We start from the raw sequence: 27,226 nt of genomic DNA, 5'->3' as shown, positions 1-27,226 counted from the left end.
ATATCTTCAAATTTTCAACACATTTTCTATTATTAAATAAAATCGCAAATTAAAGTTATAATACATTTTCTAGGTTTGAAATTTCTTGTAATATTATTTGTTATACTTCATTGACATATAACATATAATGAAATAAAACAATTAATATTACAAGAAAATTTCAAATCTAAAAAATGAAACAACTTTAATTTGTTGTTCTACTTATTTTTTAATTTCATGTTAATCTACATTGATTAAAGAATTCTAACCTTTATAATATTTTAATATCTAAAAAAAATATGAGAAATTTCAAGTACTTCAAAATCAAAAGCAAAATCACAAATATTATAACTTTATTTGTTATTTGCCTTTTATCTAGGAATATCTTCAAATTTTTAACACTTTTTCTATTATTAAATAAAATCATAAATTAAAGTTATAATACATTTTCTAGGTTTGCAATTTCTTGTAATATTATTTGTTATACTTCATTTACATATAACATATAATGAAATAAAACAATTAATATAATTACAAGAAAATTACAAATCTAAAAAATGAAACAACTTTAACTTGTTCTACTTATTTTTTAATTTCATGTTAAAATCTACATTGATTAAAGAATTTTAATCTTTATAATATTTTAATATCTAAAAAAATGTGAAAAATTTCAAGTACTTCAAAGTCAAAAGCAAAATCACAAATATTATAACTTTATTTGTTATTTGCCTTTCATCTAAAAATATCATCAAATTTTCAACACTTTTTCTATTATTAAATAAAATCGCAAATTGAAGTTATAATACATTTTCTAGGTTTGAAATTTCTTGTAATATTATTTGTTATACTTCATTGACATATAACATATAATGAAATAAAACAATTAATATTACAAGAAAATTGCAAATCTAAAAAATGAAACAACTTTAACTTGTTGTTCAACTTGTTTTTTAATTTCATGTTAAAATCTACATTGATTAAAGAATTTTAATCTTTATAAAATTTTAATATCTAAAAAAATAATGTGAGAAATTTCAAGTATTTCAAAGTCAAAAACAAAATCACAAATATTATAACTTTGTTTGTTATTTACCTTTCATCTAGAAATATCTTCAAATTTTTAACACTTTTTTTATTATTAAATAAAATCGCAAATTAAAGTTATAATACATTTTCTAGATTTGCAATTTCTTGTAATATTATTTGTTTTACTTCATTGACATATAATATATAATGAAATAAAACAATTAATATTACAAGAAAATTACAAATCTAAAAAATTAAACAACTTTAATTTGTTGTTCTACTTGTTTTTTAATTTCATGTTAAAATCTACATTGATTAAGGAATTTTAATCTTTATAACATTTTAATATCTAAAAAAAAAAACATGTGAAAAATTTTAAGTACTTCAAAATCAAAAGCGAAATCACAAATTTTATAACTTTATTTATTATTTGTCTTTCATCTAGAAATATCTTCAAACTTTTAACACTTTTTCTATTATTATTATTAACACTTTTAATTTTTTATTCTAGTTATTGTTTTAATTTCATGTTAAAATTTACAATGATTAACGAATCCTAATCTTTATAATGTTTTAATATCTAATGAAAAAATTATGTGAAAAATTTAAAATACTTCAAAATAAAAAACAAAATAACAAATATTATAACTTTATTTGTTATTTATTTTTTATTGAAAAATATTTCAATTTTTCAACATTTTTTTTATTATTGTTTAGCTATGAGAAAGTTGAGAAAAAAAAAAGAGAATAAGACAATAATAAAGTCATAAAAATTACTAACCTAATCAATAATAAAGTTTTCATAAAAAATATCGATCTCAACTCAACTACTTAATATGTGTATCTATTCACTACTATTAAAGAATCTTAATCTCTTTAATATTTCAATGGGTAAAGAAAAGAAATTATGAACCAAATTTAATATATTTTAAAGTCAAAAGTAAAATAACAAATGTTAAAGAAGGAGAAAACTAAGAAAAGAGAAAGTTTATGTGTGCAAACCTTTATCGTTTGAGAATTGAGATAGATGAGAAGGGTGTAAAATTCAAATCTTGGATTTTTACTTAAAAATGATTTCAAGAAGTGGAAAAAGCTAATAATAATAATAATAATAATGAATCCACATGATGGCAACTTCAAACAACAATAAATAAATAAATAAATAAATATTTTTTCTTGAAAACATTAATTAGATAACAAAATTTGGAATATTGCAAAACTTTCACTTTGACCGAGGGAAAGAATTAAACATTTTCTTTACATTAAGAAAATCAAGAAAAGAGAAAGGTTAACCTTTGACACTTGAGAGAGATGAGAAAGATTAAACAGTGGGGTAAACAGATGATAAGTGTAATAATAAATAAATAAATAATATTTCTTCTAGGAAATATTTTTTTAGATCATTGACAGAGTAGTAAAATAGAAATCATACGTCAAAGTATTACAAAATAATAACGATGATGGAAAAATAAAACGACTAAACGAGAAAAGAAAGCATAAAATTCAGGAAATAATATGAATAATTGTCTACACATTTCTTTATTTTATTATTATTTTTAAGAAGTATAATTCAGGCATCCAGCTTAAAAATAAGGAGCTCTTGAGAATTATTATGATATGCAGAGTTATTGGATACAACAACAGTAATATAACAGAGTAGACAATTATTAATTGGATCATACTATCATCACTAGTCACCTTCACCTTTCATGTCTGAATCTTTGTTACCCTCTCTGCACTCTTCCTCCTTCTTCAAATCGCATAATATGTATAGATCGAATAATCCAAAATTTTATAAACACGTGAATGATAATCGAAGCATGTTAGATAGCTATCTTCAAGAATCAAGAGAAAATAATCATAAGGTGAACATGAAGGACATTAACTAATAAAAGAGAGTAGTAAAATAGAAATCATACGTTATTTGCCAAAAAAAAAAAAAAAACTAATAAAAGAAGAAGAAGAAGAAAAGAAACCTGGATGTTATTAACTCAAATCTTGGATGAGAATTGAGAAGGGTTGAGTAGCGGTGTAAAACTCAAATCTTGGACTTTTACTTCAAAATAAATAAGTAAATAATGAATTCAAGAGGTGGAAAAAGTTAATAACAATAATAATAATGAATCCATATTTTTTCTTGGAAACATTAATTAGATAACAAAATTAAATAGGCTCATTCTTAATTGTTCTTTATTAATTGTTCCACATCCTTATAATTTATTAAATTTGAACCCTTCATTTATTATATTTTATTTAAATAATTTAAATTTAAAGAGGTAACCTGTTAATTAGGTTAACTATTTGTTTTATAAATTTTAAATATTTTTATAATTTTTAGATATTGGGCTGAAGCCTAAAACAAAAAAAAATAACATGTCCTTACTCTTACAAAAAAAAAGTAACTAGACTTTAAAATTAAAATAAAAATAAATAATACATAAAAAATAAATTAAAAATTCATTCACCAAACCCAAAAAATATTAGAATCCTAAAAAATAATATTAAATATATATTATGTATATATATTAAAATTTAAATAAATTTTATTTTGTGTAAAGTAAAATTATAATATTAAATATGAACACAATCATAAAAGATTTTATGTTATATAAATTTAATTAAAAAAATATATATACTCACATAAAAAGCAAACAAACACATAACAATTTTATTTTGTGTGAAATAAAATTATAATATTAAATATGAACACAATAATAAAAAAATTTGTATTATATAAATTTAATTAAGAAAAATATATATTTTTATTTAAATAATTTCACAGGATTGACCCAATCCTTTCACACTCAAGTTCTAACATAACTTGACATTGGCTATGCTAATACCTAACTATTCCTCTTAGTGCTAACCCAACTAAGAAAGGGATACCTTACAGGTACAAGATACAAGACACTTAACCAACCTAAAGAAATCAGAAAATAACTCTAGGCTTTTCTCTCAAGTGTTTCTCTCAACATTTTTCCACTCATGGCTTTTACTTGGATTTTCTCACAATGCCTTTTCTCTCAAGAAATTACAGAAAGATAAACTTAGAAAAGTACATTACAATCAGTAAAACATGAAGGAGATTGACTTCATCATCAGCCTCTTTGCTATGTGCAAAACCAGATTCGCAAACCTCAGATGCAGTTCTTCAGTATTGGCCGAATGCTTCTTTGAAAGAAAGCATTATCCAAGTAGAGGAACTTCTTAACAGAACACTGTTCTCACACTCTGGTTTTCTCTCCTTGCTTTCTGAATGAACAGCAAGCTTCATTTATCTCCTTTCATGTTGCTGGGTTCTTCTTCCAAGGTCAACACCTTGAGCCTTGAGCTTCACCAACCCACAGATTCACTTTTTCACCTTAATTCTTAGAGAAGAAACTTTTCCTCTGACTTCCTCATCTTGACCGAAAGCCATAAAACAGCAACCATAAAAATCTTCCAAGGTCAACTTGATCTGAGCCCTTGAAAACCAACTTGGTCCCCAAGTCTTGTTTAACACCGTAGATACACAGCAGGGAAGAACAGAAATCCTCTTTCCTTTGTATCCCATTTCGGATAGAGCAGAGAGTTGGGAAGAAGAGATGTAAGCGAGTTGCATGTATGAGGAAAAGATTTACCTATAACCTAAGCTTGATTTGGTTTGGATTTGTTGAGATGATTTCTGCCTTTCAAGCTTAGTTTCACTTTCTTGCTTCTTTGGTTACTAGCTTATGGAGGAAGCTTTTTCTCTCTTTCTCTTTCTTACTTTTCTGAAGTCTTGATTTGACTTGATTTGAGAGGAGAGGAACGTTGCTTTGGTTGGAACAAGATGGAGGGAATTGAAATTAAGCTGGGTTTGGTTCGGGTATTCATTTGAGCAACCCATCTGACTTCTTTCTTTTCTTTTCCTTGGGCTTCTATTTGTTTTCAGCCCACTATTCTTTTCTGTTTGTTTTTCATTCCATTTGGGTTTTGGAATTTGATTTGGCCTACAATACATAATAAATAATTAGTAATATGCAATTTGTAATTAATACATACTAATTATTTATTTACCAAAAATAATATTTGTCATCACTAATTACTTTAGTTAATTTCTTAACTCAACAGTGGCTAAGAGGAGGAGGGTTGAATCTTAAATTCTTAATCCCTTTTTTGCTTAGTAACACTTGCTCCCCTTTTAAAACACTTAAGGAGATATTTCAGCTTTTTGTCTCGTCATTAGTCAAGAGACTTTTTCTTTTTGTCTCGTAACCAATGAGGAGATATTTTTTAATTTTGTCTCATTCGAACAGAATCAGAATTTGAGTAGAATAGAGAGAGATAATCACACCCAGATGTATCCTGATTCAGCTGCTAAGTGCAGTGCAGCCTACATCCAGTCTCCATCACAATAATGACGGAATTTCACTATAATCAAATAGATTATAGACACCAATTCTCCTTAGGAACTACCCTTCCTATCCGGGACAAGTCTAGAATCGATCCCCAATCTTGAACTTGACTTAGTCACCTACCAAGCTTTCAACTGCTAAGTGCTAACCCAACTTGCAAGGGGATTCTCACAGAATCATGAAACACAACACAGATGTACAAATGACCTCTAGGACATCTATGGCTTTTTCTTTTAATTTTGTATACTCTGTCTTTTTTCGCTCTATGGCTTTTTCTTACAAACCTCACTGTTTGCCTTTTTCCATGAGACTCAAGACAGACAAAACTAAACAGAAAAATACAAAATGAAAAACATTGAAGGAGAAGAACTTCTATTAGCTTGGGTAGCTATAAGAACTCTGTGCTTTTCACTCTTTTCTCCTTGCTTCAAGCCCTGACTGTTCTCCCTTATTTATAGAAGGGGAAGCCTCCAAGGTTGAAACTGTTGAACCGAGCCAACTTCTTCTTCATGCAAAAACTGGCTCGGCCAAAGAGAGGAGAGAGGAAACCGAATGCTATAACCAACATGCAATTATCTCTGTGTCATCCCTTCTCACCAAGATCCATCAATCCGGGCCTTCCATCTTGACTTGCTCTCCAAGAAGGATTCCTAGCCCTTGATGAGTCCTTGATTGCTTGACAGCTTCCTCCTGCTCTTATCTTCTGCCTCATCCTCCACGTAGCTACAGTAGCTACCTCCTGTAGTGTTTGAGCAAAAGTAGAGACGAGTCATGCTTCCAAGGGATCTTCTTCCTCTGGCTGAAATGGATTTCTTCCATTTTTGGTTATGGAAGGCTTGAGACTTCTTCACCACACCTTACCTTTAGTGGCAAAGATCTCAACCACACCATATTGTAGATTTTCTTTTTTTATTGCCATCATCACAATGGCCTCTTTCTTGTTACTAGCTTCTCTGATAGCTTGCTTCATCCCTCCTTTCCTGCTAGACAAGACCGAAAGAGAGAGGAGAGAGAACAGAGAAAAGCTTGCAATGTAATTAAAGAAGAAAATAAAATAAAATGAGTTAAGTTTACTTACTCATGCCTAGTTTATGCTTCCTTCTTCTGATTACTTGCTTCTACCATTTTCTTCTCTGACAGTGTGGTGACCAAATGCAAAGAGAGAAAAAAGAGAGAAGAAAGAAAACTTTCAATGTAATTGAAGAATGAAATTAAAAATGAGTTAACCACTTCCCTTTCTCATGCCTTGTAACATGTAGAGCATTAAAAGCAATCAAATCAATGTATCCTTTCTCTCTCATGCTATCAAGGCACTTAATTAAATTTGAATTCCATCACCCATAGAGAATGGCATATGTGGAAGACATGCTTTCAATTAGAATTTGGATTCCACCAAGGTAAATGGATAATGAAGCATGCTTGAGATCCTTGGACTTCATTTTTTGATTTATCAACTTTAGTTTATGGACTTTTGATTTGGACTTAACTCACTCTCAAAATTCAGCCACTTATATTTGAATTAATTTTGTCTAAGGCTGATTTTTCTTTAATGATCCATTTGGGTTTGTGATTTGGGCCAATTTGGTTTTCTTTTATTTCAAAGCACACCCACTTATATTAATTTTGCACATGGCTTGATTAATAACAAGTGTGACTTATATTGCCTTTTGACCCAATATAAAATCTGCACACTAACAAACACATTAAACAACCTATTGGAAGCAAATAAGAATTTAATAATTTAATAATATTTGATCATCAAATTAGATATTAGTTTTCCAAACTCAACAATCTCCCTCTTGATGACAAACATTATTAAAGTTGAATTGAAAAAGGATTAGGATTAGAAAATTCTCTTGATGATTTGGCCGAATCCTCTCCCTTTCAATTGTTCAAAATGCTCTTCCTTAATGTGTGTCTGATTAACACAATATTCAAGAAAGCAAAGACTGTGTATAAGCTCCAAAGGATTCCCAAAAGATAAAAATTTCAAGAATTTGGATCCTTTAAGACCGAACCATATTTTCACAAGAAAATACTTTTCAAACACCTTAATAAAATTCATAGTCCAGTCAGCACACTTGCATTTGAGCAAATAAATTTATCAATGATAATCAAAACTCAAGTCGAAATTAATCCACTAACACAAAGTGCTCAAAACAAAGCCAGATCAGAGCATAAAACAGAGTAAAATAGATCAACAAATGAAACATAACAGAGGAAAACAGGACAACAAATCAATGAAACATAACAGTTTCAAATCAGCCATTTTTTCTCTTCTCTCCCTTTTGTCATCAAGGAGGGACCCTGCAAAAAATGGAGAAAAAGCAATGCAGTTCATAATGATTCAAGACAGATGAAAATAGTTTCACTGAGTCAAATATACAGGGAGCAAAATAACAGAACATTTAGCAGCAGCAGCAACAGGGAGCAAACTTAGGCATCAGAATTTTCTTCATTAGATTCCAGAACATCATCTTCTTTCTCGAAATGAGCTATGTCTTCATCAACTGAATCCAAATGCTTTAAGAGCAAGTTTACCCTTTCATGAGATTTTAGCCAAGCCTTTTTATTTTACAATGTAAGCTTTCTAGCTTCTTTGCTGGATTTTACAATTTGCTTAGTCATAGTAGCAAACTCCAAGAGAACATCTTTACCTTTATCATGTTGATACACCACCATCTTTGATTGTGGACACTTTATTCTCAATAGACTCGTTACTCAAATCAACATTAAATTGTTCAAGCAAGTCAAAAACATACCATATGGCAAGTTACTCTTTTTATCACTTTTCACACAGTTCCGTAAATGACTCATCATAAAGTAAGCTAAAGATATGGGAATTGAGTTCAAAACAGTATAAAGAAGAAGGGATGTCACAAAAGAGTGAAAAGAAAATTTTGTTTTTAGCTTGAGGATGTTATAGAAGTTATATTGTTTGATTATATGAAAAATGATAATATCACTCGACACAACTTTTTTGTATTATACATACATAAATTTGAAGAAAAAAATAGTATTATCAAACTTAGTGGCATTATCCATTTCCTGATTCTAGATATCAAAATTAATTGTCGACTCAAATAGATTCCAAGAGAAAAGACAGATTTATTACTTTTGCCATAATCGGAACTATCAAAATAAAATACTTAAAATTAAAATTAATTTTGCATAGAATTAGTTTCACAAAAACGTAACTACACAGGACACATTGGTGCTTTTTATTTTTAGCGTTTATTTTTGGTGTTGTGGTTCAAACTGTTTTTCGACAATGTAGATACTTGGTGTATTTTTTTGTGATTTTTAATTTTTTTTTTAAAAAATACAAATTTAGGAATCAGATTTGTCGTTTATATTTTTTTCACAAAACCAACCCACCAATTTGTTTATCACTTAAAAAAATTTCAATCAACCCACCGATTAATTTATCACTTAAAAAAATTTCAATTCACACAAATCCAAGGCTCAGATTTCTTCATGATCCCAAATCGGATCTTAAATTTTGTTTGCAAGACAAAACTGAGCTTCTAATTTGTGGATTCTAATTTTAAAAAAATATATCCATATCTATAAGAAATACACTACTTCTCCATAATTGAACATAACACATTCTGAGTTTCCATAATTAAAAAAATTAGCCACATTTGAGAGCATAAAAATTGCAAAATATTTTCAGCAAGACATCATTTTTATTACCAAAGCCACAAAGGGAAGAAATAGTAAATAGACACGGTAAAATCGAAGTAAAAAATAAAAGACGCCAGAAAGACGATCAATAAAGAAAATGTTTCAAACTTCAAACCCCCTTATAATTGTATGCCAACACTTGCTCATATATCTATTTCACCCCATTTCAAAAGCACTACCTACTTATACATTTTATCCTTTGTTGGATGATAAAATTAAATTAAAAAAAAAAAAAAAAAACTAATATTACAACAGAAACCTCCCAAAAGAAATGCACGCACTCACGTTACAAAGCCAACGGCTAACTAACAACTAGTCCTTCACTGACTCCTCAACAGGAATAACATAGCATTATGGTTTTCACTTTTCACGACGATTTATTAGGCTAAACAGCCGTATAAACAGGCTACCAACTCAATTTATGTGCAACCTAACTATCAAGGTCTTCAATAACTAAGAAACGACGTATGTTAAGAGTGTACTCAGCTGGACTTCAATTTGGTTTGGGTCAGTGTTCGCCTCGTTGAGAGAGGCGAAATAACCTCCCAGATATTGTTAATGAATCCTTTATCGTAAATATTATTCTTAACAACTACCACATCTTCAAGAGGTGATCTTCGGAAGAAAGATCTCCATTTGCTTACCACAGGTCGCTTTTCACTGGTCATTCCATTGATGCTTTGTTTTAGGGCTTCGGCACTAGCCTGTGCTTCTTTGAGCTTCCTTTGCCAGTCCATGTAGTCTTGCCACTTGTAGGTCTGTGACCACAAAGAAACCTTTAGTTTCACATACCAATGGTACTGGAATTGTGAATCAATGTAAATGTATCAATTACATATCATATATCACAGTTAATATACATTATCCGCATTCAGGACAACTTAATCAGATACTCATTCTAGCTTCTTTTGACATAACAATTATATGATATTTAGACATCTTTAGCTAAACTATTCAATGGAATAGCAATCAATCTCTACAATACAGCAACTTTTGTTTTCAGGTGATGAAATAAAAAGTTTCCTTGCATGTTTCCTGGCACCTTGTAATTTAGTACAAATTTACTTATAAGATTATTTCAAGGTCATATGTAGTACCTCATTAGTGGTAGTGTTGCTAAGGCAAAGCTTTGCATGGTAACCAAAGAAACCAGCCAACAGCATTGCAACAATTGCAAGGAAAACCATAAGCAGTATCTGAGTGTTGTACGATCCCAATAACCACTGTATAATAATAAACCACCATTAACTACTAAATGGAAAATAAGGAATGAAAATAGACATACATAACAATCAACAATTACACAGAAAGATAAAGTAAACCCTCACCTGTACAACATGAGGAGCTAAATCCAAAAAAGAATTTTCTACTCCATAATAAACTGGAAAGTCAAAACAAGGGCATAACCACATAAGTCTCAAATTTGGCATAAGAAACAACTCAACTTTAAAATACATAGATAGTACTAGGAAATCTATATTACCAGTTAGAATATAGACAACTTTTAATTCTTTTAGTCTTCCAGCAAGAACCAACCCAATGGCAACTGTGCCATACATGCACAAAAGGAAATGCCTACAAGACATGAAAGAATCAAGTACACGAATGGAATAAAAATTAAAGAATATCTAGAATTTAGTGCATATGTATGGTAAAGCTTATATTAGCCACTATATCTGTATTACCATTAAAGAGTGGAAATTAGCAAGTAAGAGACTTTATACCACCAAAATAGCATACTGGCAAGTGCATGTTAATATATATATTCTCATGTAAGACTACATTTCCACAACTAAAACACACTCATGCACCTCACAGAAAACTCACCATAAAAGAAAAGCCATGAAGTACCGAGTATTTTTCTCCCCTATGCAATTGTTCTGCAAGCATAATAACCTTCAGTGCAACATAGAAAAAGAAAAGAAAAGAAGAAAAGAGGAGGGGGGGGGGGGGGGGGTTATGATTTGTTACAAGGATCAACACAAACAAATATTTTTTTTAATATGCTAACCATCCATCCACAATGATGATCGAAGCGTGCAACACATCGATCACAAATGCTGCAGTGTTTTGACCTAGCAGGTCTGCAAATTACAATATTCAAAGCCATTTTACTTTGGATTTAGCCAAGACCAAAATCTCAAGAAAATTTGATAGTTTCCGGCTAACAAACTCACTTGAGAATTTTGCAAGTGGAACACTCCTTCTCTTCATAAATAATGTTATCATAAGGATAAGCAGAAAGATAGTGAGAAACATTCTGAGCCTTCACTGTCCCTGGATCAGAAAAGCTGGTCAAAAGAAAGAGCAGAATTCCAACAGCAACTGCCAAGAAGCTTGTGTACCTAAAATAAAATATGATGTCTAACAAAACTCTTCCTCTAAAAATAGTAATAAAGAGCAAAATATTTTGTGGACCTTCAGAGAATGTAACTAATACCTGTGAAAATCACCTAAGTAGTATCCAGGAATATATGCAAAACACGATTTTACAACGAAATAATATGTTGAACCGATTATGGCGAGATATATGATCTGGCATTAATCAACCGAATTAATTAGCAGATGGATCGAAATGGAATTGAGAAAACTAATCCAAATAGAAATCGGAACCTGAAGAAGAGGATTGGGGCGATCGCAGCAGAAATTTTCGACGGAGAGAACTGCATCCGCACCCTTGGCGCCGAAAACGGCACCGACGAAACGCCTGCAGAGACATCGAAATCGAAATTGAAATGAGAATGAAATGAAAGTTGAAGCGAGAGAAAGAGAGAGGTTGGGAGTACGGACAGGAAGTAATCGTAGAAGCCGAAAGTGAGGAAGTAGTGAATGCGTTGGATGAAAGTGCCTTCGAAGATTGGCCAGCGGCCGCAGAGGAAGGAGACAACAACCAGAGCAGTCACCAGGCCGTGGCACACCAAAACCCACTCAACACCCATCACTCTTCCACCACCATCACCCTCAATTCTTCTTTCTTTTTTGTTCCTAGATTTCAATTCAAGTAACTTCTACACCACTTTTTAGTTTTTACCCATTTCTACACATTTCTATTTGAATTTAACTTTGATGCTCTGAGACAATAAAGTAGTTTTACAAACATATCTAATTATACAATATCGCATTATTATTTTTTATATTAACCACGTAAATAATTATCTTAAAAAACAAGTATAATTGCACGATGTATAAAACATTTTATATACAACACAAAATAAATTTTGAAGTTATTAATTGTTTTTTTTTTAAATCAAATAAATCAATTTAATCCAAATGACTTGACTTCTTGCTTTAAACAAGATATACATATCACAATTCATTTATGGCATTTATAGTTAATTAAAGATGGAATATGTTCCGTATACACTAAAATCAACCATCAAATATAAAATACATGCTGAAATACAAATGCACATTGAAAATAAATTAAACCACACATGTATTTATACACAAATATATTGGTGACTAATTTTAGTAACTGATTTTCTTGTACAAATAACATTTCTCATTAAAGATCGAATGAATTTGTCAAATAGAATTAATCAGTTGGATATAAAATATTCATTTTTCGCATACTTTTTCACTATTTCGCCAAGAAAGTTATCGTTCATTATTTCGTCATTAAAATGTCAAGAGAAAAGGACAAATAGGTCCCTAACCTTTTGTTCCGCGGACATTTTTATCCCTGACTATTGAAAAATACTTTTAAGTCCCTGACCTTCACAAAACTTGGACGGATCAGTCCCTGACGGAGACATTTGGACGGATCAGTCCCTAATAGAGGCATTTGGACAGAGAGACTGATCCGTCCAAGTTTTGTGAAGGTCAGGGACTTAAAAGTATTTTTCAATTGTTAGGGACAAAAATGTCCACAGGACAAAAGGTCAGGGACCTATTTGTCCTTTTCTCAAATGTCAATTGTCTTTGGAGGAATTTTCAATAGAATTTTTTCCATATGCTCAGAATTTTCAATGTTTTATTCGCAAATGAATAATTACAATGAGAGCATTAACTTCTTCAAGTGCATCCAAATCAAATGCTGAATTATAAACAGTCCCATTCTCTTTAAACAATCCTTCCATTGCTGTTCCCCATTGTAACAAAACATATTCACAGGTCGCTCCTACAAGAATGGAGCAGGGAAACACCAAATGAAGTTCTTGGAAGTTCAAATAAATGTATCGTGGAGAACAGTTTCAACTAGAGGTCTGAAACATCAATAGAATTTTCTATAATGTCAATGCAGGATCCAACAGAGTATCCCTTGCTCATTGCCTCAGCAAGCCGAGCTCGAGCTGCTTCATGCCGCCGCAAGAGTAAGATTGTGTTTAGCACAGACCATCTAACTTGAGAATCTGCCTTCTTCTGTGTGAAACCCAGGCCCTTGAGCAACAAATCCAACTATTTACAGTTAAGAAAATTCAGTTAGAACTGTGTATGCCCTGTGAGCCTTCAACTTGCAATGACCAAGAAAACAAGTTAAGAAGAACTGCATAAACCTTTCTTATGTCATCAAGACCTCCTTCAGCAAATCCATATATGAGATACTCGGTCGACACACCGGCCAGGGCTATACATGAAAATCTGTTCAGTGTCTAATGGCAAATCACATAATCAGACTTTGGAGTCCATACAGCATCAACAGAAAGAAACTTAGAATACGCAAAAAAGCGAAAACTACTGTATATCACTATATCAGTATGATAACATACCCTAGCTGATAATTTCCCGGCATTAACCTGAACGACAAGGAAGATGCTAACAATCAGCAGATGTCAAATAAATGCAGCTCAGAGAACATGATTATAGGCAAAATCTTCAATGTAGAATAATGCAACTAATACATCAGTTACATAATTGATTTGGACTTGGGAGTCCAACTCAAAGTCACAAATAGGAAACCTTATGGAACTAAAAAATGTAAGGACTAAAGAAAGCAAGCAAGCTTAGCTACCTCTTCAATAAACTCAAAATCAACAAAAGCAGTGCCAGCTTGAACATTGAGGGATCCCTCCTTCTTGAAAGCATCCAAACTAGAAAGAGTATATCCTTTAGGAAGTATTCCTACTAGATAAGCAACTAGAAAATGGCCAGCTTCATGCTGCATAAATAAATGTTGCCACGGTCACTTCATCGTCATTACGATGATTTTACAGTTAAGTACTACAGTACTTGCAAAGAGAAGATGGCATCTATCTGACTTGAATAACCCTATTGTGGTATTTCGGACTGACGCCGTGACCAATTGTATCAAGAACCAAGCTACCTATGCCTCCACCAAAAGAGACCTGGAATCAATAAATCCAACAAGCACGGTTGATCAAATCATTCTGCTATAGGTGTTCATTGCAGCATCAATGAAGTTGAAGTGATGAAACAAAACATGAGAAATGTATAATAACAGATAATCCCCAAAAGTTGAATCGATCAAACCCTAAGTATGGGTGAAAAAGAGTAGATTACGGAGTCAAATGTCCAGAGAAAAAGTAAGGCCAAGGATATATAAAAAATCTGGTGAGGCGAAATCCCAAAGGCATTGTACGCAGCGAGGCCAGCAGCAATAGCAGCAATCTGCAGGTTTCTTTGTATGGAACCAAGAGTGGTATCTTCCGGAGAAAGAAGAGACAAAGTGTCGATTCCATTGAGCTTCAATTCATCCAAAGAGTAAAGCCTTTGAGGCACCTGCACTGCACATCAATGAAAAACAAGAAAAGAAAAGAAAGATGCAAGTTGTTACGAGTAAGAAACAAACCTGGGTGGCAGCGCCGAAACAGCGAAGGCCAGCGGGCTTACCCTGCAAATCCTTGATAAGAGCAAGGGCAGCTCTGTCATTACCCTTTGATAGCTCCTTATCAATCTGTTCAAGCGCTTCCAGCTTAGTGCTCACCCCAACGTTTGAACAACATCGGATTCTCAACCTAACTTTTAAACCCACACCCACACACTGCATCACAGGCAAACTACCCATTATTGTCACGGATCAAAATCAACTACAACTCTACAACCGTTTTATTGTTTTCCATGTCTCCAGTACCACCCATGCTTGCGTTTCTATTCCATGCCTTCTTCACCACATAAATGACACCACCATTTTCTAAATCAATTTTAAATTTATTTTATCTGAACCTCCAACTCCTTCGTATAGATTTCTTCTTTTCTTTTCTTTTCTTTTTTGGAAAATCTAAGTAAAAACAATTGTTGGTAGTTGCTTCAAAAAATAGGACAATCAGGTCATGAATATTACAGTTTATGTTTGTTACTATTATACATATTTGATAAATAAAATAATAAATTAACAAATATATTACACATATTATAATATTAATGTATTAATAGGTATTATCGTATTTATTAATTTATAAAATAAATATAAACAATAATAACAAATTTGATATTAGTTAAAATAGTAAATGTTACACAAATCAAAAAATTATTGAGTTTAACTCTCAAAATTAATAAAATAATTTTTTAAAAGAAAAATATATAATAAAAGATATTTTGAAATCAAAAAATACAAATTTTCCTTTATATATTATATGGATATTCCTAAACTCGAAAAGGCATTGCTTTCTTTTTCATATTTATTCTTGGTTAGTTTAAAAAAAATTAAAAAAATCTATTCTCTGAAAAAGTCAGACCAAAAGTAAAATTTAACGACGTCGTTTATAACAAGCAGGAACAGATAACCGCCCAGCGTCTACAAGCATGACGCAGTTACACTGAAATGTAGACACGTTTGCATATGTAAGTCAATGTTTGCTACCAGATGAGTCATTGGATTGAATGCTTACGCCTTACAAAACCTTTCAAACGCAGTAAGGCACGATCAAACAAAGAAGGCATGTAAACTGGGTACCAACAAAATAACCCAACATTAGTCCAAGCACTAGCATATTATTACCGGACAAGTAAATCAATATCTCAACAGTCAACATTGCATCATCGGGAACTTCATATTGGTATATCTTTGAACCCTTAACAATATTCTACCTCGCTAACAGAATTGCAGCTCAATGTATATAACTCAAACCAAATAAGATTTTTAAAACCGATATTCTATACGATATCCAACACCCTTCTACACAACATGTACAAATAGACAGAAGAAAATGGAATAACAGCTGCGCTTTTAATCAAAGGAGAACCAACAGAACAAAGTCAATTAGCCAATAATTTGGGTTTCTCGCCCCAGCCATTAAACAAAGTAACGGCGAGACATGCTTCACAGAAGCAGAGCACTAAACAGCAGAAAACAAATCCTTAAGCATCAAAAGAAATGATCACTAACACGTGCTTTATACAAAGTACATTGAACAACTAAGATCACTTCGAACTTCAAACATTTGCGCAAGATTGAGTAACAAAAAAAGGATTTTGCATTCATATCCATTCAAAGAGTAGCATAATATTCCATCAAGCTCAGTGGATTGATAAGGCATTATATCCATTGGTAGCAACCGATATAAGGAAATAAAACATGTATTTTACAACCGCAGAAAAAGTAAAAACCTATAGCCTAATTCATAGCCTACAAAAAACCCTAGAACTCCTGAGAAGCAGACCCAATCTCGTCCTTCCCTTTTCCAGCCTTCTTTGGAAGAAGAGTCTGATGGATATTTGGCAAAACACCACCATTGGCAATGGTCACAGATCCAAGAAGCTTGCTAAGCTCCTCATCGTTCCTCACTGCAAGTTGAATGTGCCTCGGAACAATACGGTTCTTCTTGTTGTCCCTTGCAGCGTTGCCAGCTAGTTCCAAAACCTAAATCACACAAAACACTCGATCATTTCCAATTTCACAAAATTAACCACCAGATACAGAAAGCAAATAAGATAAGTACAATAATATGGATTGATAATATCGATAATGGAAACAAGAACCGTTCCAAGTGATTATCGATACAGCGAATCCACTAATAAATCAAGACGGAGAAATTGAAGAAAATCGAAGAAATAAAACGAACCTCAGCGGCTAGGTACTCAAGCACCGCAGAGAGGTATACCGGAGCGCCGGCGCCGACACGCTCGGCGTACTTTCCAGCCTTAAGGAACCTGGCGATCCTTCCTACGGGGAACTGAAGACCAGCCTTTTGAGACCTTGAAACGGATTTGGAGGCCTTTGGCTTGCCCCTTCCGCCCTTGGTTGATCCAGCGGTGGAACTCATTCTGTGATCGACGGTGAAATTTGGGAACCCTAACCCTAGAATTTGTGATTCGGTGCGAAGACGATTGCAGAGTATGTTAGAGAGTGGAGAAGCACATTGAGAATCTGTAAGTGGAACAAGCTTATTATATAGGGGCGTAACCTAAGCGCTGATTAGTCGGGATGGTGAGGCACGGATCGCCAGCGTGGCATCAACACTCAGATTCGCGGGAAACTGCTTTTTCGTTTTTCGGCACTTTCGAATAACCCGCGCCCTAATATTCATATAAAAATATGATTATTACTATTAATTAACTATACATTTAAATTATTTTTTAATTAATAAAATTAAAAAATGCAAATTTATGGTTAAAAAATATTAAGTATCAAAATAGTATTTACTAAAAGTATAGATATAGGCATATAGCAACATTAATCTGTAATTTTGTTCAAAAGTCATGTGTCATGACTCATGACCAAAAAAAAGTTGTATTGCCTTGTTTCATGTACCAAAAACCTACGATTCTACATGTATGTAATCAACTAGGAATGGTAATTTTTTTCCGGCGGAAAATGTATCGGCAAAAATTTATCTATTGAAAACATAGGTATGGGATCTTTTTTTTGGCTCATTTTTTTTGTTATGGAAATTTTCTTTGTGTTGTGCATGATTATGGGTTCTTGGGGTACTACACTAATGTGTGGGACAGTTTTTGCTCAGTTTCAGTGTGAAGAATTCGGACCATGCGAGTTCTTTGTATGGAAAAGATAATGATCAAATCGGATGGTCCAATTTGTATTTTTAATTTTTTTTTAATTTTTGAAAATAAAAATCGGAGGGTCCGATTTCAAGATTAAATTTTTTTTATTTTCTAAACCACAAATTGGACCGTCCGATTTGTGATTATTTGTTTAGAAAAAAAAAAACAATACAAAAAAATTGGAGGCACCAATTTGTATAACCCATAACAACGTCAAAAACTTCTCTTCTCACACCATTCTATGATACACGTCTCTCTCTCACACGAAAAAGAATTTGCGTCTTTTTTTACACCGAGATGAAAAACGAGTACTAGTTAAAAAATGGGACGAGAATGAGAATAAGAGAAACAATCTTTGTCCATAAGTACCCCTATAATATGTAAAATAACTAAATTATCTCTCATATATATTGATCCGGCCGTTACAAACCTAACATCATAACTCGGCATTACCAATCATAACTCGACAAGTTACATTATAGCTCGGTATCTTACGTTGCACCCAAGCTCAACAGATTGTATCCTGAAATCAAAACGTCCGACCATGCATCATTACCCATTAAATTCCAATAACCGCTCTTCAATACAGATGACCAAAAACAGTGTAACCGGCCTATTACATTCCACCTATAAAGGTATGATATTTTATAGAAGCCGAGCTCTCCTCAAGGTATCCATACAAGAACATATATATAACCATCATCTTCTGCGCACTGCATCCCTCTCTTCCCTCACATTCTTTTAACGTTCTTTCACTCTCACACATATGCAAAACACTCTTAACTCAACCTCGTCGTCGGTCACCGCTCCCTCACTCACTGTTGCTCAAGGTTATGAAAAAACGAACTAATTATCGAACCGTTTTAGTTATTGGCATACTGATTTATTAGTTCAACTAGTTTAACCGTGGTTCAATCAAAATAATTATTTTATAATTAAATAATAAATAAATATATTAAAATATAGTTATAATCTAATACAAACTTTAAAATATTATCCAAATTGAAAGTATTACATCAACCACAATGTTATAATTTCATTCAAATACAAACTCAAAAATTAAATAATAAAAGAAACAATCAAACATAAAATGTCAACATCAAAGTTTGTCATCAATTATCAAAATTCGTAAAGTTTGTCATTGTTCTAAGGATTACCTGAAACAGATGGTTTTGGGCCTGAACGTGAAGTCAAGACTCCTTTTGGGATAGTTCTAGTGATGAGATGCCGTCGTCCGAGGAAACTCCTTGCAAGGTCGTCGAAATAAGTTATAGACCTGGGTGGTAGGCTATCAAACCACTTTATTGCCGCCTTGGTTAACGTCATCGGAAAACCTTTACAACGAGTTGCGTCCAATGCGTCAGCCAAGTACATTAAAGTTACTTAGATGGTGTATCGGGTCAGTTGTTCCATTATAGAGGTCTATGTCTAGACTTTTGAAGTTTTGGGAGCCTTAGCCCGTATGATCTCTTATGTGAATGGATCTTCACATCAAAGGGGGATTTTTTCCCAATCAGCATGGGTTCTCCGACTTGAAGATCAGTCTCTAGCTTCTCGAATTTTTCTTCCAAATCCCTTCGTCGTCAGTTTTAGGCAGGTTTTTAGTAGATTGGGTTTGAAGTATACTTGAGAGTGTCAGGATATTTTATAGGCGTAAATGTAGAGTCAATAACCACCTTTTAGAGTAGCTCCACTTTTGATGGTGGATAATCGTTCCCTTTGTTAGGAAGGTTATTAAGATCTCCCTTCTAGATGAATGGAAGAAATTGTAAGAGTTAATTACTGATTCGAGTAGGTAGGGGTGGTAATGCCGTCGTCGAGCCCGACTTTCATAAAGTTGGATAAGTGTTGGTGAAACCCTTATATGTTGATTGGGCTTTACTTATTTTTTGGCTTAACTATACACTGGGTCAGGATATAAACAATAACAATTACCACTTTGATGAAAATCAATATCAATATCATTTAACGAAATATACAACACGATATGAATAAGTTAAAAATTAAAATAATTGTAATAAATGATCAAAAAAGAAACTATAATACTTACGCAATAAAATATAAGGATTAAATATAAAAAAAGACCAAATATCAAAAAATATATATATATATATATATATATAATTTATGATATTATATATTATAGATTAATAAAAAGCAACCATAAAAATATTTATTAGTTTAATTATATCTTAATTTTTAATTTAAAAATAAGTGTATTTTATGTAATTTAATTATTAATATATATAATTTAGATTTAATGTATTATATTAGTATAATAAGAAATATATAATTTTTTTATATAATTTATCATATAACAAAATGTTTTAAAAAAATCATATAAATAAGACAAAAAAATAAAGCTGGGCATATCAACGTATGGGCCTCTAATAGCCCAAATCATGTTAGCCAGTTACCTTAATATAACTTATTGTAAATCCTAAAAAAATTAAGCTAGTATTTGGTTAGAGAGACATATATATTGAGATATAGATGAGATATAGATATCGTAGTACATATTTATTGTTTGTTTGTTGAGACACAAATTTTCTATAGACATAAAAATACACAAATATATAATATTTGTGTACTGCAGTAAAAAGTGGAACACAAATTTTTAGACATAGACAATCTTTTTTATATTTATTTTTCAATTCTACCCTTTTAGATCTTCTTTTTCTTTCTTTCATCAAAAATATCTTCTTCCTCCTTCTTCCATTTCTCACCTCTCTCCTTGAGTACAACGGATATTTCTTGTTCTTCTTAGTGGAATGTTTCTTACTTCGTTAGCTTCTTGGATTAGACTTTTCTAGTACAGGTGATAAAAAAAAGAGTAGAGAGGTATGATGACGGCAGTACAAGCTAGCGAAAGAGTGGCGATGATGACGATGGAATGATCTACGTTGGTAATGATATCGGCGGTTGGGTGCGACTGCGCAAGGAAGAACTGAAGAAGATGGAAATAGAATCATTTATAGACTCTAGAGTTTGCACTTTAATTCTGATGTGAAGATATTGATGAAAATTTGTAGCACATAATGAAGATTGTGAATTTTGATTTGGTTTTCCCCTTTCACGAACCCAAAACGAAGCAATTTAGGCAATATTTTAAAAATCAATCGGTTTCTGGTTCGATCCAACCAACTAATTTTCGGCTGATTTTTCAGTTTTTTTGGTGTCCAATTTTTGCATTAGGCTAAGTCGTTCTTTGTACTGGTTTCCAGTTCGACCGATTCACCCGACTAGTTCGAATCGATTTTCAAAACATTGTTGTAGCTGCCTCATCGTCGCCCTACTAGCTCAACAACGTCGCTGTCTTCTGCTTCACGCTCGTTAATCATCCTCGCTGCCTCCTAATCGAACTTCCTCGTCGTCACCGCCTCCAGAAGAATAGTCATCACCCCTAGCAGCGTCATCGCTGTCTCCAGCAACCTTTTTGCCGCTCATCATTGCTGCTTCCTACACCCTCGTTGTCGTCACCACATCATTCTTTTCTTTTGTCGTCATCACCTCTCGTTTGTCGTCATCTTCTATACTAAGTCTCTTTCTCTTATTAGTTTCGTAAGTTTCTTTTCAATATTTGAGGACTTAGGGTTTGTTCAATTGTTTGACATGGTTAACTTTCTGAGCTTCTATTTCTGTTTGTTCAATTGTTTGTACAATTGTTGCTAAATTTTTATTTGGAAGTTTAAAATTTATTCCATTGTTAATTTTGTATTTGAAATTGATTGATATTAAGTGTAGCAATTAATCTAGTATTAAAAGTTTTTGCTAGATTAGCCTCGGAAGACAAGAGGATATTATGGATTGTATTTGTATTATGATGGGAATTATGTTTTTTTTTTTTTTTTTTTTTAAAAAAATCCATGGAGATCAGATATCCAACGGATATTGGGTACTCGTTATCAGTCGCAGATACGAGGCGGCGACAAGGGAACTTTTTGAACGCAAGGCCGGGGGCATATTCCCGTCCCATGGGACCCGTTCCCATTCTTAGTATTAGCCTTTTATATTTGACATGAATAGCAAATTAAACTTATAAATCGAACTGGTAGTTTATCTAAAAAATTGTATGTATTTTTTAATTATAAGATAAATTATATTTTTTGTCTTTAAAATTTTTAAAAAAATTTAAACATTCATTTAATGTTTAATTTGTTTCAATTTTGCCTTTACCATTTAAAGTAAAATTGAGTCTAATATTTTTATCAATTTTTTTTAAAATCATTTTTTTTCTCATCGTATTATCCTATTATCATCATCATCACATTTTTGTTCATCATCGTCTTTATCGATACATCATTCTCTCTCAATTTCTCTCATCATCGTCGTGATTCTCCTCCTTAATGTTTGCTTTACTTTTATTGCCACCAAAAATCAATGTTCACCCCTTGACAATGTCCTTACTTTTATACTCACCTTCTTTTGCCAAAGAAATCAGTTCTCTTCTCCAACTCTATTGTAAATCTTCACCCTAGTATGAAGTTTTTAGTAAATCGATTTTACATATCTCAATTTATCATATTTTTCAAATTTTCTAATAAATTGGTTTAAGAAAAACTGATTTATTGTACAAAGTTATTTTTCTACTTAATCAATTAAACTTAAACCAATTTACTAGGTTTTCTTGATAAATCATTTTAAGTTAAATCAATTTATATAAGGATAATTTTGAAACGAAAATTAAAACAAGACAATCTCGTAATATTAAACTCCAACCATTTTAAAAGAGTGTTTATCCTAAACATTAGGAATATTTTTAAAATTTTTTAAAAATTTAAAAGATCAAAAATACATTTTACCTTATATTATATTATCAGGTATATTATTTATACACCATATTCATAAAATAATATAATTCTCGTTAATTAATTATATATTTAATTTTTTAAATTAACAAAATAAGAAAATTATGCAGCGATTATTAAGAAAATATTAATTTAAAAATAATATCTATTATAAAGAGTATAGCAAAATCATTTTATATATATAATCTCTGAGGTGGAAGAATTTTTTCTTAAAACAAAGAAGAATTAATTGATAGATTATAAATAAAGAAGAATTTATTGAATAAATCTCTATAGTAGTCTTTGATATTTACTTAATTATTCAATTTGATTTTCGATGTTTTAATTTTTTTTTATAGTGATCTTTCACATTCAACTTCATACACTATAATAGTCTCTAGAATTATTTTCGGTGCTAACTCTACTGACGGAATGCTGATGTAACTACTCTCTACTACACTTTATAAACGAGACTCACTGCCACCACCCCAATGGTGATGCCACCACCCCCAACCACCATAACAACCACCCTGTTGTGACCCTTCACTTTAAAGACCCCATTTTATTCAGACACCCTTTTCCTACCAACACCAACAATGGCTTCTACAAACTCCACCAACCCCACAAACATCGCCATTAAAGCTTTAATAAAACGCTTCATCACGGTTCGAACCAAAGCCAGAAAGGGGAAGGGTGCCTAGTATTGGACCCATCTCGAATCCATTCTTGTTCGAAACCCCGATTTTGGCACTCCTAAGTCAGTGAAACTATCTGTGTGACTCTGTCTTCTCTACTTCCAACCCTTCAAGAACAATTGTTGAGCATCTCAAGAGGGGCATGCTTCTCAACTTTCTTCTCTGCTTCCAATTTCTGTCGGCAAATGCTTGCTTCCAGATGAGGAAAAGATAATCTAACCCACAAGTTTAGCGCCATTAGTGTCGTCGCAACACAAACAATTGCAAAAAACTGAACCCTAGCCTTTTGCTATTGAAGAAGAAGAGAAGAAGAAGAAGAAAAAGAACGATAATGAAAGTGCAGAAGGTGAATGAGTTTCTGTGTTTGATCAAAAACTATTTTTTGACACACATTTGCACTCAAACGACATCGTTTTGCCCAACAATGGATGCCAAACCAAAATGACGTCATTTTAGTTAGCGTGGTAAAGAATAGCCACTAAGCACTCCGTTAGCTAAGTCAGCACCGGAAATAAACCCAAGGATCACTATAAAAAAAAAATTAGAACCTCAAAAACTAAATTGGATAATTGCGTGAATATCAGGAACCACCATGGGAATACTTCGGGAATTTACTCCAAGTTGACCACAATCCATATCGTAGGTCCGTCCATTAGTGATATGCCACCGAAAGCCCAAGGTAAATGGATTAAAAAAATATGAATGTTGCTTCCCCTTTCAATGTATTTACTTGATAGCAATCTCACTTGGGAACGATAACAAAGTCATTACGAGAATACTTTAAATCTATGTCGTTTTCACTCGGATCATTGCCCTCTCTTAGTTCGGTGCCTCGGAGCCCCGGTGAAGAGGGGTTCCAGCCCTTTCAGATTTTAGGTGGCCTGGCATTTCATCCGGAATATAAACCATTCATCAAAAAAATATGGGACAGAATTTTTACTGCAGGGTGTATTCAAAGGAGTATATACTCGATTCAGAGTGCTTCGTTAGAGTTCAATTTTAAAGTCTTTGGAAACATTTTTGTCAACAAAAGAAATCTTGAATTTCAATTAGAGGCTGTTCAAAAATGGCTGGAATTTAGTGATGATGCTGAACTGAGGGAAAAGGAGGAGGATTTAAGGGTAGTGCTGAATACTATTTTGGCTCTGGAAGAATTATTTTGGTTCCAAAAGTCTAGGGAGCAGTGAGAGTGAGTGTGATATGGGGATCATAACACTAAATTCTTTCACTTACAGACTATCATTCGAAGGAAATCCAACAAAGTCCATGGAATTCTTATTAGTGATGGTTCTTAGACTACGGATCAGGATGCTCTGAAATCTGAGGCTCTGAAATTCTACAAAAAGCTTTTTTGTTCTACTGAGTAAGTTGATCTTTCATGTTTGGGAGTGGTTCCGTCTCCTAAGCTTAGCCCAGATGCTTGTGTTTCTCTTACTCAGTCGATTCCTTCTTGGAAGTTAACCAAGCAGTTGATAGCATGAGTCCCTTGAAAGCTCCTGGTCCTGATAGTTTTCAAACGTTTTTCTTCAAAGAGTATTGGGAGGTCGTTGGTCGAGATGTTTGGCAAGACGTGCAACGAGCCTTTCTTGGTGGCCCCTTGAGTTCGTCCTTGGTTGAAAATCTTATAGTTTTTATTCCCAAGTGCAAAACCCTTGGTGTTTTCAAGAATTTTTGGCCTATTAGACTCTACAATGTCATCTATAAGATCATCACAAAGGTCTTGGTTAACAGGTTGCAACCCTTTCTTGATGAGATAGTAAGCCCTACTCAAGGGGGCTTTATTCATGATAGGGATGCTCCAGATAACATTATTGTTGCTCAGGAAACGCTACATTTTTTTAAGAAGACCAAGTAAAAAAAAAAGAGCCAGTACTTTCAAAATTGATTTGGAAAAGGCATATGATAGAGTGGATTGGACTTTTCTTGCAGAGTCTTTGGGTATTTTTGGTTTCTCCTAGTGCACTATTAATCTGATTATGAATTGCGTTCAAGCATCCAACTTTTCCATCTTGTGGAATGGTGCAAAATTGGAGGTTTTCCAGCCTAGGAGGGGGCTTAGACAAGGGGACCCTAATTATAGTAAGATTATTTAAAAATAACGTAAAGATGACACATTTTTTTGGTTAATCAGAAGCTAAAAAGAAAAAAAGTATGCGTCTAATAATAAATAATTAAAATAAACAAAAATTTTAAAAAAATATAAAAAAATAAAATGTATAAATAAAGATAAAAAAATAAAAAATAAATAAATTATAAAAATTGTATCCTAAACATGAGAGGAGGAGGGAGGGAGGGAGGAAGAAAGAGAGAGAAAAGAGAGCAAATGAGTAAAAAATATTTAATCTTGTATAAATAGATGGTATTGAGAAAAATAAACTAATTAAATTAATTCATATATTTCGATATTATATTTATTATTTATTAAATAATTAAATAATTTGATATTTACTCCAATCAAATCAAATAAATAATATAATTAACCAAATTAATTAATTGACATAATTAATTATAATTAATTAATTCATATAAATTATAATAAATATTGAGATTTGAATGTCTAATCAAATTAATTAATTGATATAATTAATTAATTATAATTGATTTACTTTAACGAATTAAATGAAATAAATCAAAAAACACCTCAAGAGCATGCCACATCAATTTCATCATTAAGTACAAAAACCCAATTTTTATATAATAGAATACATAGATAGATAGATAGATAGATAGATAATAAAGATATTTTCTTAAATTAGTATAATTATGTATTATTCATTAAATATTAATTATAATATTGTAATATAATTATAATAAAAATATTTTTCTAAAATAAATTTATTTAAAGAAATATAAATTATATTAATAATCGGTGTCATTATCATATAATTATCATATTATATTATTAATATTATTAATATTAGGATAAAGTATATTTTTTATCCTTGAAATTTGACAAAAGTTTTAAAAATACACCTAAGTTTTATTTTGTTTCAATTTTATCCCAGAAATTTTCGATTTGCATCAAATACACCCCTGACGGCTAATTTTTCAAAAAAATTTAAGACCAATTCAACAACAATTTCACAAGAACAACCCTCAACACAAGCAAATCAAGCATAATTTTCATGCATTATTGTTAGATTGATCTTAATTTTTTTGAAAATTTAGCCGTCGAGGGTATATTTGATGCAAATCGAAAACTTCTGGGACAAATTGAAACAAAATAAAACTTAAGGATATTTTTAAAACTTTTGCCAAATTTCAAGGACAAAAAAGATATTTTATCCTTAATATTATTATTATTATTATTATTATTATTATCAATATAATTAAAATAATTAAAAATATTTTTGATTGATAATTGATAAGTAGTTTAATAATGTATTAAATATTGATTTTATATATATATAATAAAGATATTTTTTAAATTAGTATAAATATGCATTATTACTTAAATACTAATTATAGTATTTTGGTGACTTTCAAATTTTTTTGGTGACTATACTAATTATAGTATGATTATAATAAAGATATTTTTATAAAATAAACTTAGAAGAAAAAATAGTACATTCATTTTGGCAGGAAAATGAATTCATGAAAAATCGACATCTCACTTCCATTAATTGGGAGAAAACACAATTTTAATATATTAAGTAGATTTTAAATTTTTTATTTCATCAATTAATTTGATAACCGATTCAATTTTTATAACTTTGTTATTTTTCTTAAAAACTTATTCGATCCCTAATGCTTCTAGTTTGGTCTTTCTCTTGAT

At 31.7% G+C, this 27,226-nt stretch overlaps 3 protein-coding genes across 4 annotated transcripts; all 3 read right to left on the bottom strand.

Moving 5' to 3' along the window:
• Window positions 1-9,157: 9,157 nt before the first annotated feature.
• On the bottom strand, window positions 9,158-12,811 carry LOC112758196 (probable protein S-acyltransferase 17). The gene is made up of 10 exons (XM_025806801.3): window positions 11,859-12,811; window positions 11,682-11,775; window positions 11,509-11,603; window positions 11,246-11,413; window positions 11,080-11,152; window positions 10,896-10,948; window positions 10,552-10,643; window positions 10,397-10,449; window positions 10,166-10,291; window positions 9,158-9,826 (listed from the first exon to the last, which is right to left on the bottom strand). The coding sequence occupies exons 1-10, from the start codon at window positions 12,005-12,007 to the stop codon at window positions 9,551-9,553; spliced, it is 1,179 nt and encodes a 392-aa protein (XP_025662586.1). The 5' UTR covers window positions 12,008-12,811; the 3' UTR covers window positions 9,158-9,550.
• Window positions 12,812-12,998: 187 nt separating this feature from the next.
• On the bottom strand, window positions 12,999-15,304 carry LOC112758319 (uncharacterized). Of its 2 annotated transcripts, XM_025806955.3 has the most exons (7): window positions 14,818-15,304; window positions 14,529-14,747; window positions 14,267-14,353; window positions 14,020-14,166; window positions 13,778-13,804; window positions 13,565-13,660; window positions 12,999-13,466 (listed from the first exon to the last, which is right to left on the bottom strand). In XM_025806955.3, the coding sequence occupies exons 1-7, from the start codon at window positions 15,031-15,033 to the stop codon at window positions 13,266-13,268; spliced, it is 993 nt and encodes a 330-aa protein (XP_025662740.1). In that variant the 5' UTR covers window positions 15,034-15,304; the 3' UTR covers window positions 12,999-13,265. The 2 variants fall into 2 exon arrangements, with proteins under 2 accessions (XP_025662740.1, XP_072076028.1); XM_072219927.1 differs by lacking the exon at window positions 14,529-14,747 and having other exon boundaries at window positions 14,818-15,289.
• Window positions 15,305-16,418: 1,114 nt separating this feature from the next.
• On the bottom strand, window positions 16,419-17,339 carry LOC112758195 (histone H2AX). The gene is made up of 2 exons (XM_025806800.2): window positions 17,030-17,339; window positions 16,419-16,827 (listed from the first exon to the last, which is right to left on the bottom strand). The coding sequence occupies exons 1-2, from the start codon at window positions 17,228-17,230 to the stop codon at window positions 16,606-16,608; spliced, it is 423 nt and encodes a 140-aa protein (XP_025662585.1). The 5' UTR covers window positions 17,231-17,339; the 3' UTR covers window positions 16,419-16,605.
• Between the last annotated feature and the right edge of the window lie 9,887 nt (window positions 17,340-27,226).

This window comes from Arachis hypogaea, chromosome 16 (genome assembly GCF_003086295.3).
Source record: "Arachis hypogaea cultivar Tifrunner chromosome 16, arahy.Tifrunner.gnm2.J5K5, whole genome shotgun sequence".
Classification (NCBI taxonomy): Eukaryota; Viridiplantae; Streptophyta; class Magnoliopsida; order Fabales; family Fabaceae; genus Arachis; species Arachis hypogaea.
Note: the sequence above shows the minus strand (reverse complement) of the source record. Positions and strands in the feature narration are given on the sequence as shown.